Source organism: Lontra canadensis, unplaced genomic scaffold (genome assembly GCF_010015895.1).
Source record: "Lontra canadensis isolate GAN:19392208 unplaced genomic scaffold, GSC_riverotter_1.0 scaffold66, whole genome shotgun sequence".
NCBI lineage: Eukaryota > Metazoa > Chordata > Mammalia > Carnivora > Mustelidae > Lontra > Lontra canadensis.
The window spans coordinates 1562341-1576127 of NW_022631060.1; the positions used below are offsets into that span (position 1 = coordinate 1562341).

The window sequence follows — 13787 nt, forward strand, 5'->3', positions numbered from 1 at the left end:
ACACATGGCCCCTTCCCCTCCCAAGCTCCAAGAGGGGCAGGGTGCCTGTCACCTGAGCCCTCTCCACCAGGGGTCTCGTTCTTCCTCTGGGGCTCTGGTGGAGGTGGGCATCCTCTGCCAGGCCCAGCACATCATGTGAAGAATGAATTCAGTGCCCAGTTCTTACTGTCAAGGTTTGATGTGGAATCACAGCTGCAGTGATACATATTTTTATCAGCGCTTGGTTGGTTTTAAATAAAATGCACGCTATTTTATTATCTCGTTCCATATAAAATGTATTTACTCAAAGTCTGGATGGCTTTCATTTCTCCCTACAGCTAAATCCATTTCTGCAGAGCTGCTCAGTTTTCTTGACTTTCCCTGCAGGGGCTGTGTGAAGCTGGTGGAAAGGGCGGGAGAAGCGGGGCAGGGCAAGAAGAAGGCTGGTGCCAGGTACCCTTCCCTCCGGGAGTGTGAGGAATGAGGAAGTCACGCCCCCTTTCCCAAACTTCCAGGAACTGACCCGCACTGCTGGAGTAGTGTGTATGTGGGAGAGAGGAAGGAAGGGTACGTCTTCCTGCCGCTGTGTGCAAGAGTAGGAAAGGCTGGCCCCAAGACAGCCAGGAGATTTGCCTGCCCTCTCTCTTTCCCTCACCAGACGGGAGTTTCCTGCCCTGTGGTTCTCAAACTGGCCCATAGGTTAAATCGGTTGTTTTCTAGGGTCCCAGGTGTGGTTGTTTTGGTGTTTTTTGTGTTGTTGTTGTTTTGGGGTTTTTTTTGTTTGTTTTTTGTTTTTTGTTTTTGCTTTTTTTCTTTTTAAACCGCCACGAAGATGCTAACGTGCCGCCAGGTGCCCCCGTCCGGACCTCTCCGAACTGCCTGGTAGGCAAGGCTGGGCCCGGAGGCCAGACCTGGAGGGCGGGACTTCCTCAGGAGCTGAGGGGCCTCTCCCAGGGGTGGGGCTGGGCACGAACTCCGGCCGTCTGCGCCCGAGACCTTCCTCCCCCAGCATGGCCTAGGGCTCTGTCAGGGCAGGCCCAGGAGGTTGTCACCCAGCCCTTTTGGGCCGCTTTCTCCGCCTTTCCGCCCCCGCAATTTGGTTCCCCATCTTCCCCAATATCAGTTCAGAGTTAGATGTGCGATGCCTTTACAGGTGGGTTACTTGTGGGGCGGGCGTGAGGCAGAGGAAGTGGCTGTTTCCTCCAGGGCCAAGAGGGAGCCAGCCGAACGCCTCGAGGCCCTCTTAGTAAGGCGGGTCAGTCTCCAGGGGAGCGGCCTTCTTCCCGACCTCAAGAGCGGGGGCGCTCGGGGCTTGGGGATCCGTAGGGCACTAGGACCCGGCGGGGCGGAGGGGCAGCCCCCGTGCCGCGCTCCCTCCCTCCCACCCTCCTGCTCCGGCTCCCGCTCCATTGTCTGGGAGCTGCGGCCGCCGGCAGGCGACTGGGACGGCGGCGGCGGGGATCCAGCCGACCGGGTCGGGGCGGCGCGGAGCGGGCGCGGGAGATGCCGGGCGGGCGGGGGCCACCTGAGCCACCCGCCTAGTCCCCGACCTCCGCGGGAAGGATGTGCGCCGGGATGGCGGGGCGCGCGGAAGCGGTTCCCCGGGGGCCCTGCGGCCCCTGGCTCTGCCTCCTGGTGGCCCTGGCCCTGGACGTCGTGAGAGGTCAGCGGGAGGGGAGGGGATGGGCGGGACCCGGGGTGGCTAGGGCCCGGCCGGGGCCGGTCTGGAGGGATGCGGCCAGCGGGGACCTGCGGATTCCCGGACTAAGCCCGGAGAGGGTCGCCCCGCAGCTTGCCCTGAGGACCGGAGGTCTCACCACTCCTTCCCCTCTCGCCCCCCAAACGGATCTTCCCTCCAGTCGCGCTCCTCTGTTGCTTCCCTCACTTCCAGAACCTGGCAACTCTTCCTAATCCGGGACCAGCCAGTCCCGGGCTCTCACCTCCAGCCCCCGCACCTTCCGCGAGCTCCCCCTTCCGCCTGGGTATTTAACCCGGCTGCCGATGGCTCAGGCGCACCAGCTCCGTAATCTGCGGTCCACAGGGCTCCTAGCCTCCTCCCCGCACCCACTCACCCACTCACCCACCATCGACCCGCCCCCACGGGCATGGGAAGCAACCCGTTTGCCTTGGACCTGCGAGGTGCGTAGCCGCCCTCCCCTTACCCCCAGGAGCGATCTGACCTTGGAATCTCCCGGGATTGCTCCATCCGTGCCTTCCTGAATTCTGTGGGGATCCCTATCGCTGGAGGAAGGGGGAGCGATTCCTGTGTGCCCAGGATGGGGGTCAGACCAGGCGGATGACACCACAGAACTGGGTGGGTGGGTGGGGGGTGGCAGATAGTGAGGCTTTCTCTAGCCCCCCCTCACTCTCACGAGAGCTGAGCACTGAGTGCTGGGAGTCCGTGGGAGTCAGGCCACAGAGCATCTTGTAATTACCCAGGCAGTCTAACAGGAGGAAGAACGGAGGTCAAGGGCTGCCCCCAGGAAGCCATAGTCACTCACCTGTTAACACTTGGGGGCAGGATGTGTGGACTGTCTCAGATACAAGCTCCTTGGTGGGGAGGGTCTTGAAAGAGGTTGAAACCGTGAAGTGCCCCAGCCCAGGATGGGGCAGAGGGGGAGCTGGCTCTAGAGCTGCTTTCAGCCACCTGCTCCCCTCCCCAGGGGACCCAGCAGGAGTCCTAATAACCTCTTACACAGAGAGTTGAGGGAAGCCTTGTCACATCCATTATTCAATAGTGATAACCCCTCCTCCAGACTGCACGCCACACTTTACAAAGCCCTCCCCTACTCACAGTTGTCACTAAATGCTCATTCTACAGGTGAGGACTCAGGCTCTGAGATGTTAAATGACCCAGGCTTTATTGCGGCAGAATTAAGATGGAAATGCAGTCCTCCAGGCTCCCAGAACATCCTGTCCAGGGAGAGCTGCCCAGCTTGGGGGATTCAAGAACCAGTAGAACAAGTCCCCCTGTCAATAGACAGGAAGACAACCAATTCAGATGAGGCAATTAGGGGACTGGTGGGAGGGCAAGCAATCAAGAAGGGCTTCCTTAAGGAGACTACATGACCTTAAGGGTGAGGGGAGAGACCCACAGTCTGGGGAGTGAGGCTGGAAGTGCTCACCCTTGAAAACAGCCACTTGGAGGAGAAGCAGGGTATCCCTCTGTTTGTAATTGCTGAGTTCTGACTCCCAGCTTCCCCACTTTCCAGCTGGGGGACCCCAGGCAAGTCCCTTAACCTCAGTCTCATCTTTCACATCCATAAAATGGAATTCATAGCAATAGAACCTAGTTCTGAGTTATTACACAAATTGAAGAATTAATATATGTAAATGTCTTAAATAGTCATCTGCATATAGTTAGTGTCCGAAAGTGTTTATTATTACTAGGGCTAAGTAATAGTTGGTACAAACCAAATACGGTCTTAAGAGTCCTTTGTCCTTCTACTCATTGAATATTTTGGCTCTCCCCAGGGTCATGGTCCCCCCCTCCCCCAAAGTCCCAATCCCAATCCCATTTTTGCACTCCGGTACCCAGTTGGAACAGAGAAGAAGGGAGTAAGCTTAGAAAAGCAGTGTGCGGTTTCCATGGTGATGATGGAAGAGGAGGGAGAGTGGGTGCCCAGATAAGTCTGGCCAAGGACCCAGGGACAGAGAATGGGTCTCTGCTTCTACAAAGCTCCCCTCATCACCATCTCACTGCACAGACCCTGTCTGGGGAGAACTGTGCCCCACAGATGGCTTGGTACCAGAGGCAAGTACGTAGAGGGCAGGAATGGGGAGGGGATGCTGAGAAGGTTCTCCTCAGGGAAGGAAGGCCTGAGCCTATGGAAGGTAGACGAAGGAAAGGTTTGGAAGCTGGCATCCGGTCCAGGATATACATTCAAATCCTGGTCCTATCTTGTGCTACTATCCATTTCCCCTTCTGTGAAATGGGACAACTTCCCCTACATCCTGGGGGCATGGGACATTTTTAACATTTTCTTCCTCCACTGCCCACCACTCCTGTGCCCCAGGCTGGAGCTTAGTTCAGCCCTGGCCAGCTCTGGAGCGGTCATCATCTCTACGCCTTCTCCTTCTGCAGTGGGCTGTGACCAAGACCCCCTGGGCCCCGTCTACCTGCCCGCAGCCCTGGAGCTCCTTGATGCCCCTGAGCACTTCCGTGTGCAGCAAGTGGGTCGCTATCCACCCGCCAACTCCTCTCTGGGCTCCCGATCCGAGACCTTTCTGCTCCTGCAGCCATGGCCCAGGGCCCAGCCGCTTCTCCGGGCCTCCTATCCACCCTTCGCCACTCAGCAGGTAAGGAGAGGACACCAGAAACTGACTCCCAGGCTAACAGGACTCAGAGCTGAGGTCTGCTTGTGCGTGGCTCAAGGATCTTCCCCAGCCCCAGCTGTGCTCCACATTTTCCAGAGGCGTAAACTGAGGCCTGTAAATGCTCTCTTCTGCCGCACCAGGCCTGGAAGCCTGGGATCCCCTTTTTCCAGGTCTTGCTTCCCTGCACTCCCTGTTTTCTTGAGCAACCCCATTCTCCCTCCAGGTGGTCCCACCACGGGTTACTGAGCCCCACCAACGGCCAGTACCCTGGGATGTACGGGCTGTGTCAGTGGAAGCAGCCGTGACTCCGGCGGAGCCCCATGCCCGCGTCCTCTTCCACCTCAAAGGACAGGATTGGCCACCAGGGCCTGGCAGCTTGCCCTGCGCCCGGCTCCACGCCACACACCCCGCAGGCACTGCTCACCGCGCCTGCCACTTCCAGGTGAGTGGGCAGGCCCTACCTAGGCCGGCCCTACCTGCTGTGCCAGCCAGGGGGTAGTCCTGGCGGAGGGAAGAAAGAGCTTACCACTTCCAGGTGGTTTCAGAGTCCCAGACAAGCTGACTCCATTCCCGCTCTGCTAGCTTTCATAAGGACCCTTTGAAAGGGTTATTGAGGGCCCCTTAAGGAAGTCGGGCTATTGTATATGACTTTGGACAAGTAACTTAATTTCTGTGGGACTCAGCTTCCCCATCTGTAAAATGGGGTGATAATAGATCATACTTCATATGGAGCTGGAATAAAGAACAAATGAAATGAGTGCAATAGCTTAGTACAATGCCAGTGCCTGGCCCAGAGTACTCCCTCAGCAAGTGTTTGCGTTATTGTTAGAATTACTCTTATAATTGCATCTTGCACTGTTTTGGCGCCGAGCTCAGGAATCCACCAGGGAGAAGTATTTTGCGGGCTTCGGGATTCTTCGAAACCTGAGATGTAGTCCAGGTGATCCTGGGGCATTGTTAGGGGGAGGCATTGGGATTGGCTCACTTTAGAATGAGACTGTCCCCCAAAGTCGAAGTGTGGCTTTTGGATGGGTTTGGAGACCCAGCCCCAGTCACTGTCACCTGGGACATGTCTCTGGCCCGTGTTGGTCCTGCCTTTCATGAACCCCCTCTAGCTCTGCATTTCCTGCTGTGGGTGCTGGAACCCGCTCCCCTACCCCGGGTCAACCATGGCCGTTGTGTGTTTGCAGTCCTCCCTAGGTGCCTGCGTGGTGGAGCTGGAGTTTCCCTCCCACTGGTTCTCCCAGGGCTCCACCACGAGGGCCGAACTGGCCTACACGCTGGAGCCCGCCGCTGAGGGCCCTGGGGGCTGCGGCCCCGGTGGGGAGGACGACCTCAGGGAACAGGCCCTCCCAGTGGGTGGTGTGGAGCTGCGCCCAGCAGACCCCCCGCAGTACCAGGAGGTGCCCCTGGACGAGGCAGTGACTTTGCGGGTGCCTGATGTGCCCGTGCGGCCCGGCCAGCTCTTCAGTGCCACTGTCCTGCTTCGGCACAATTTCACAGCCAGTGCCCTGACTCTGCGGTGAGTTCTGGGCTCCTGGAAGGGTTGGGGGCGGGGGCGGCGGTTTGAAGGCAGGAACCTCTGCAGGAAGACTAGACAGTTGCTTTCCCCTTTAGGGGTCCTTACTGGAATCCTTGATCTCTGCAAACATGGGCCCACCCCAGTCTCTCCAGGCCCAGCAAGACCTGGCCATGGGCACAGCCCTGAACTCGGAGTCAGAAATAGGAAGCTCCCCTTCTACTGGCTAACACGGCCTGCTTCATAGGGCCGCTGTGAGGCTCCGGGGGGGGGGGGGGAACAGGATAGGACTTGGAAACTGGAAAGTGCAGTGCCTGGGAGTGGCTAATGCTCTAATGCCCCAGGAACAGTGTTTGCTCCAGTCAAGTTCATCTGCATGTTCTCCCGCCTGTCCCCTGACTGCACATCCCTTCTCACTCCTCCCCACAGGAAGGCCCTCCTTTTTGTGTCCCTCCCTGCAGGAAGTTCTCCCAAAGTGGCCCCCCAACCCAGTTCCACTGACAAGGATTTGCAGAGTATGAATCTCCTCTCCCATGTTTGGGTTTGTGTGTATCCTGTGTCAGGTGCCTCTCCCACCCTCCTGTGCCCACTTGCACACTCATTAGATCTTTCCCAGACACTTAAAACATGCCCAGCCCTGTGCTTCCCTCTACTCTGGAGCTATAGAGAGGAGCAAGGCCGAGTCCCCACCTGGTGCTACGGGGCCCCAGCGGTAGGGAAAGGAGCTATATGGCACACGCTGGATTATGTGCTCCGGTGGAGGTCCCAGGTGTGGTGGGGCCTGGGTGAGGGCTGGAGGGAAGGGGAAATTCATCCTGCACAGGAAAAGCTTTCTAAGGGAAACAGTATTTGAGTTGCTGGAGGCTTGAAGAATGAGCAGTCGAAAAAAGGAAGGGCAGGGTGGGCCGAAGTCCCGGCCTGAGCAAGGACTCAGAGGCGTAAATGAGCTGTGTGTGGGGGCAAGAACTTTCAGTGTAGCTGAAGCAGAGTGACAGAGGGATGTCACAGCTAAAGACAAAACTTCACCAGATCCTGGAAGGCTTCGATGCCCGGATTAGAGTTGACCTTGTGGGCAGTGGGTCTTTGAGGCGGGGAGAGCTCTGTGTCCTGACCTGCACTGAGATGGGGTCCTTCTGGACCAGAGGACGGTGAGCAGAAGATTCAGAGCGGAGTTGGGGAGCCCAGATGGAAGGCCGATGTCTTTCGACCCTTTGTGTCCCTCCTCATTCAGTCCATGGTTCGGCACCCAGCTTGACACACTGGGCCTCTGTCCCCTTCCCAGGATCAAGGTGAAGAAGGGGCTGCATGTGACAGCTGCCCGCCCAGCCCAGCCCGGCCTCTGGACTGCCAAGCTAGACCGCTTTAAGGGCTCCAAGCACCATACAACCCTCATCACCTGCCACCGCGCCGGGCCCACAGGGCCAGACTCCAGGTGGGCAACTCTTTCCCTGGGCGCCAGAGAAAGGAGAGCAGATTTTTTTCTGGGGCCCCATGGAAGGGGGCTCCCAGGCTGCCTCCCTCCCTACTCCCATCTGAGCATGCAGAGAGCACTCCTTCAAGGAAGCAGCACAGAGCAGATACTAATTCATTTAGCTACTATGTATCCATGTCTGGGTGCAGTGAAGTCATTCAGCTACTGTGTATCCATGCCCCAGTACAGCAAGTGTCTATGATCTAGTTCCAGGGGATGCCAGCCCATCCTGACGGCTCAGTGACAGCCCTCACAGCTGCCACCCTGTCTCCCACAGCCACATCAAATGGGTCCCCTTTTCGAGGCCATTACTATTTCAGAAACAGTTCAGCTGTGGTTAAACTTTATGAACTCTTACTGGTGCTCTGAGCCTAGGCCAAGGCCATGACTGTGGTAGCTCAGGTTTGAATCCTGCTTCTGACATTTTGGATGAATAACCACGGACAAGCTGATTAACCTCCCCCCATAACTCCCGCTCCCGACCAGAGCCTCAGTTTCCTCACCTGTAAAGTGGGGATAATAGTATACTCCCTAGGGTCTGTGAAAATAAAATATATATCAAGCAGCCAGCCAGTGTTTGATCAAAGGAACCTGCAAGGGTTATGATTCAGGGGGTCGAGTGCCAGTCCTGGGGCTTAGAAGTGACTCTTCCTCCTGGGTAGAAATTGACCACAGCTGCCTTCCCCCACCACCCAATGGCTGTGGAAGGTGGATGTTTGAGTGGAGGGGGAGAAGGGAGGCAGGAGGGCAAGCAGGCTTTCCAGGGAGGGTGGCAGAGTGGCTACGTGAATCTTCTAGAGGCAGAGGGTGTATGAGAGCTGGGGGTCTGGAGCTGGGCTGCTTAAGTTTAATCCCAGCCCTGCCACTTTTCACTCTGTGACTCTGGGTAGGTTATGTGACTTCTGTCCCTCTGTTTTCTCCCCAGCAAACTGGGGGTTATCCTAGGACCTAGCTCGTAATCTAGAAGTGCTGACAACAGCACCTGGCCACTAGCAAGTGCTCAGTCTCATTCTCTCTCTCTCTCTCTCTCCTGGCCAGCAACCCCCTCGAACTATCAGAGTTCCTGTGGGTGGACTTTTTGGTGGAGAATGGCACGAGTGGGGGTGTGGCAGTCACTCGCCCTGTCACGTGGCAGCTGGAGTATGCAGGCCAGGCCCCCGAAGCAGAGAAGGACAAAATGGTGTGGGAGATCCTGGTGTCAGAGCGGGATATAAGAGCCCTTGTCCCACTGGCCAAGGTAAGGAGTCCCCTCCTGTGCCTGGCCAGGCCTGGGGCCAAGTGAGGGGAAGAGCTAGGGGCTGAGCTCCTCCTGCACCCCTCCCACCCACCCCCAGGCCGAGGAGCTGGTGAACACAGCTCTGTTGACTGGAGAGCCGCGCCGTGTGCCTGTGCGCCTGGTCACTGTGGACAGCGGGGGGGCGCTGGTGGAGGTGACAGAGCAGATCGGCTGCGAGTCAGCCAACACCCAGGTCCTGCAGGTGAGTAGCGTGTGCCAGCCCCATGTGAGTATACCCTCGTGTGCACGGGGATGCACAGACCCCTTCCCCACTCGGGTCCCCAAGAGAACAGCTGTTTCTTCACACCAGAAACCTTGTGGAGGTAACCACAGATTCAACTTCATTCGTTCCCACCACCTTTCTCCACAGTCAGGTGGGAGCTGTGTCGCCCCAGCAGCCCCAGGTTAGGCACCTCCACGTTCATTGACAAATGATCCGATGTGGGAGAGTTAAGAGTGCATACTTTGGAGGCACGTGACTGGCTCAGTCAGTAGGCCATGTGACTGTTGATCATGGGGTCCTGAGTTCAAGACGCATGTTGGACACAGAGCTAGAGCCTACTTTAAAAAAAAGAGGGAGAGTATATATGTTGGGACCAACAAATTTTAGTTTGAAACCCATCTTTGGGAGTGCCTGGGTGGTTCAGTTGGTTAGGCATCTGCCTTCAGCTTAGGTTATGATCTGGGGTCCTGGGATTGAGCCCCACATTGGGGTCCCTCCTCAATGGGGAGTCTGCTTCTCCCTCTCCCTCTGACTGCTGCTCCCCCTGTGCTTGTGCGCTAGCTCTCGCTTTCTCTCTCTGTCAAATAAATAAATCTAAGAAAGAAAGAAAGAAAGAAAGAAGAGAGAGAGAGAAAGAGGAGAAAACCCATCTTTGTTATCAGTTAGCTGTGTGATGATGGGCAAGTCTCTTCACCTCTCTGAGCCTCAGTTTTCTAAGCTTTAAAATGGGAATATATTAGACTGTTGTAAGAATAAGAAGCTCCCAGAAGTGCCTGGGTGGCTCAGTTGGTTAAGTATGCACTTCTTGATTTCAGCTCATGTCAAAATCTCAGGGTCGTGAGATTGAGTCCCACATCTGGCTCTGCTCTGGGCATGGAGCCTGATTAAGATTCTCCCTCTCCTTCTGCCCCTCCCTGACTCTCTCCCTCTCTTAAAAAAAGGAAAAAGATGAATTAAAATCACCCTAAGACACTATACCAGCAGAGAACAGCAGCTTAAGCCACGGCAGCTTTTAATGCAACGTAATACTTATAGGATGCTAAAAATGGTAATTATTAGAGCCTTGTAATGATCCATGAGATAAAAAAAAGGGTAGGCAACTTTCTCCGTTTTGAAGTTCTAAGAGGGGAAACCCAGAGCCTGCATTTCCTAACTCCTGGCTGCCTGACTGGAAAAGATGTCTTGCCACTTACGATGGCACTTTGCCCCTATGTGAGTGACTCCCTCCTGAGGGCCCTCGGGTGGGTAGGCCTGTCTTGCCTCTGCCCACCTTCCTGCAGTTGGTTGCCAGGCGGCTCCCACACAAAAGTCAGAGGTCAGCACTAACGAGGAGCCAAATGTGTGGGTTTGAACTCTCCACTACCAAGAGAAAGATTTTGTTGTAGGCAAATAGCTGGTTTCCCCAGCTGAGCCCCGGGTGAACTTGAGGAATGGCTGGTTCCTCCAGATTGAATCTTGGAGGCATGGTGAACACCCCCCCCCCCCCCCTTTTTTTCAAGATTTTATTTGAGAGAGAGCATGAGCAGGGGCGAGGGGCAAAGGCAGAGGGAGAAGCAGGCTCCCACATGGGGCTCAATCCCAGGACCCTGAGACCATGACCTGAGCTGAAGGCAGACCCTTAACCGACTGAGGCATCTATGTGCCCCTTGGTGAAATCTTCCTACTCTTAAGACATGCCAGTAAAATGCAGGATGAATTTCAGCCCTGCCCCTGATGGCAAAGCCCTGTCTTCCAAGGCTTAGCCCAGCTCCCACCCTCCCGTAGGTGTCGGAGACCTGTGATGCTGTGTTTGTGTCTGGCAAAGAGAGCCGGGGCGCCCGCGGGGTGCGGGTGGACTTCTGGTGGCGCCGGCTGAGGGCCTCGCTGCGGCTGACAGTGTGGGCCCCGCTGCTGCCCCTGCGCGTGGAGCTGAGCGACACCACCCTGGAGCAGGTCCGAGGCTGGAGGGTCCCCAGCGCAGCTGAAGGGTGAGTGGAGGCCTTGGTGAAGTCGCTCTGGGACCTGAGCGATGGTGCAGGAACACAGCCAGGGGCTCAACCTGGGGTCTAAAAAATCACCCCCGTTGTTTCTGGTTCCTCCTACCCACCTGCCTGTCACCAACTGGCCTCTGGCCACTTTGTGATCACGGACCTCCACGCCCCCTCTCCCCCTTCTCCGAAGTCCAGATCATTTCCTAATTACTGGGTTGCCTGATTAACCCCACCCACCTTCACTCTCTTCCCTGAGAATGTAAGGCCTTAAAGGCGGGGGGTTTTGTCTATTCTGTTCGCTGCTGGGTCCTCAAAGCCTAAGACGGCACCTAGCTCAGTAAATATCGAGAGGGTCCCACCGGAGCCCAAGGGTGAGGCGGTCTCAGGAATCTGAGCCAGGCTTTCTGGACCGTGAGTACCCCAAGGGCTCCCCGCTCAGAGATGGTCTCTCCACCTCCCTGGGAGACAGGAATTCAGATTAGGAGCAAGAGGAGGGCAGCCTGATGGACAGGCAAAGGCACCAATTAGGAACAGGGCTGCGGCGGGGCACCTGCACGTAGAGGGACAGTAGAGGGGCAGCTGTGCATGTCCCTTAGGAGCTGCGAGTCTCCAGAGGCCGGGACCCTCCGCGGCTGGGGCGGAGCCTGAGCCCATGGCCTGCCCCCGGGTTTGTCCGTTCCCCACCCACCCTCAGGGTACCGGCACCCGAGGCTGCTGGGATAGCAGAGGAGGCGGAACGGCGAGCCCGTGGCTGCCGCCTGCAGTACCAGCGGGCCAGCGTGCGCTTCCTTGTCCCCTTCGCGGCCCACCCGCTGGACGGTGGGCGCCGCCTCGTCCACCTGCTCGGCCCCGACTGGCTGCTGGACGTGTCCCACCTCGTGGCGCCGCACGCACGTGTGCAGGACCCACGCGTAGCCTCGCTGGAGGGCGGCAGCATCCTGGTGGGCCGGGAGCCTGGTGTCACCTCCATTGAGGTAGGTAGAGCGCTCCCCCCAAGGCCCCCAAAATGTTCACGGGCAGGTGTGAAGAGTGTCAGAATGGGCCCAGGGTATACCTGAGCAGGTATGCACCCAGTGAGATTGGGGATTGGGTGAGAATAAGATGGCCCATGTAATGGGGGACACCCTCAAAGCATGAAGGGCTAGGGTTGGAGATGTGGGGGCCAGAACTTGAGAGAGGAGGGAACTGTTCCCGAGGCGTGGGATCGGGGTCCTTGTATGTATTGGTCGTATGGAGGGCAAAGGGTGGGGAAAGGCAGTGTGCAGAGGGTGGGGCTCAGAGAGGAGGGGCTGTCTGTGTACTTTCTTGGCCCCCCACAACTTGCAGCTCTCTCTCACCCTCAGGTGCGTTCCCCACTGTCTGACTCCATTCTGGGAGAGCAGGCATTGGCTGTGACGGATGACAAGGTCTCGGTGTTGGAGCTGCGGGTGCAGCCGGTGATGGGCATCTCACTGGCCCTGAGCCGAGGCACTGCCCACCCCGGGGAGGTCACGGCCACATGCTGGGCACAGTCAGCCTTTCCCGCCCCAAAGCAGGTGACAGCCAGGGGTCAGGGGGATGAGGTCAACATCTCCAGGTGGGGGCTAATGACAGGGGGATGGGAGGCACCTGGACCCCTCACCTTAAGGTTTTCAGAATGAGGACTGACTGCCCTGTGAGGTAGTGAGCTCTCTGTGGATAGAGGTGATCAAGCAGTGGCTGGCTGGAGTGTGGCAGTGGGAGGTTGGTTAGATGGCTCTGAGGACCCTCCCGATGACTCAGACCCCAGGGCTGAGTGGCAGACAGGTGATTGACACACGTCCCCTCTCTCCCTGTGTTCTGTCCATCTGCCCGTGTCTGTTTTCTCTCTGATCTCCTCCTCCGTGTGGCCTGTCTCTGTGGGAGTGGCCTCTCTGTGCATGCGTGCGTGCCCTCGCGTGTCTCTGCCTGTGTCCGTGTGCCCCACAGGAGGTGGCCCTCTCCCTCTGGCTTTCCTTCTCCGATCACACCCTGGCCCCCGCTGAGCTCTACGACCACCATGACCTGGGACTGTCTGTCTCAGCCGAGGAGCCCGGTGCCGTCCTGCCAGCCGAGGAGCGGGGTGCCCAGCTCGGGGTGGCGGTGAGTGGGGCAGGGGCTGAGGGGCTGCCTCTGCACGTGGCTCTGCACCCGCCCGAGCCCTGCCGCCGGGGCCGCCACCGAGTCCCCCTGGCCTCTGGCACTGCCTGGCTGGGGCTGCCCCCTGCTCCTACTCCGGCCCCTGCCCTCCCATCCAGCCCTGCCCGGAGCTCACCAGACACAGAGGCCAGCGTGGGAGGGAAACGATGGGAGGCGGGTGGTATTGGGGGCAACGGGGGTGTGAGGGGCAAGTTTGAGCGGGCGGAGGAGGAGGCTGGGAAGGAGGCAGAGGCTGGAGAGGAGGAGGAAGAGGAGGAGATGGTCCCCGCCCCTCAGCGGGTCACGGACCTAGAACTGGGCATGTACGCTCTGCTGGGCATCTTCTGTCTGGCCATCCTCATCTTCCTGGTCAACGGTGTGGTCTTCGTGCTGCGCTACCAGCGCAAGGAGCCTCCTGACGGTGCCACCAACCCTGCCTCCCCCCAGCCCCACAATTGGGTCTGGCTGGGCACTGACCAGGAGGAACTGAGCCGCCAGCTGGACCGCCAGTCCCCCGGCCTGCCCAAGGGGGAGGGGGGCTGCCCCTGCGAGACTGGGGCAGGAGGAGAAGCCTTGACCGTGGCCCAGGCCCCTTCTGGGGGCACCACCAGCTCCTCAAGCACCCTGGCCCGGAAGGAAGCCGGGGGGCGGCGGAAGCGTGTAGAGTTCGTGACGTTTGCGACAGCACCCCCAGCCCAGCCGTCTGAGGAGCCCGTAGGGCCCCCTGCCGTGCAGTCCATCCTGGTGGCGGGCGAGGAGGACATCCGCTGGGTGTGTGAGGACATGGGACTGAAGGACCCCGAGGAGCTGCGCAGCTACATGGAGAGGATCCGGGGCAGCTCTTGACCCCTCCCTAGCCTGCCTGGCCCGGCCCCATTGGCCACCAGCCCGGGCAG

At 58.2% G+C, this 13787-nt stretch overlaps 1 protein-coding gene across 3 annotated transcripts; it reads left to right on the top strand.

The window, feature by feature from the left end:
- Positions 1 to 1090: 1090 nt before the first annotated feature.
- On the top strand, positions 1091 to 13760 carry TMEM132A (transmembrane protein 132A). 3 transcript variants are annotated; one of them, XM_032879143.1, is made up of 11 exons: positions 1091 to 1132; positions 4064 to 4278; positions 4520 to 4738; positions 5487 to 5818; positions 7098 to 7247; positions 8325 to 8523; positions 8621 to 8764; positions 10550 to 10752; positions 11450 to 11729; positions 12099 to 12290; positions 12703 to 13760. In XM_032879143.1, exons 1-11 carry the CDS (start codon positions 1114 to 1116, stop codon positions 13735 to 13737), a joined length of 2988 nt encoding a protein of 995 aa, XP_032735034.1. In that variant the 5' UTR covers positions 1091 to 1113; the 3' UTR covers positions 13738 to 13760. The 3 variants fall into 3 exon arrangements, with proteins under 3 accessions (XP_032735034.1, XP_032735031.1, XP_032735033.1); XM_032879140.1 differs by lacking the exon at positions 1091 to 1132 and adding an exon at positions 1433 to 1642; XM_032879142.1 differs by lacking the exon at positions 1091 to 1132 and adding an exon at positions 1433 to 1642 and having other exon boundaries at positions 8328 to 8523.
- Positions 13761 to 13787: the final 27 nt, after the last annotated feature.

Coding starts and splice junctions, on each gene's coding strand:
- TMEM132A (XM_032879140.1), top strand. CDS start 1,543: ATGTGCGCCGGGATGGCGGGGCGCGCGGAAGCGGTTCCCCGGGGGCCC. Junction 1,643..4,063: donor GGCCCTGGACGTCGTGAGAG/GTCAGCGGGAGG, acceptor CTCCTTCTGCAG/TGGGCTGTGACCAAGACCCC. Junction 8,765..10,549: donor CCAACACCCAGGTCCTGCAG/GTGAGTAGCGTG, acceptor ACCCTCCCGTAG/GTGTCGGAGACCTGTGATGC.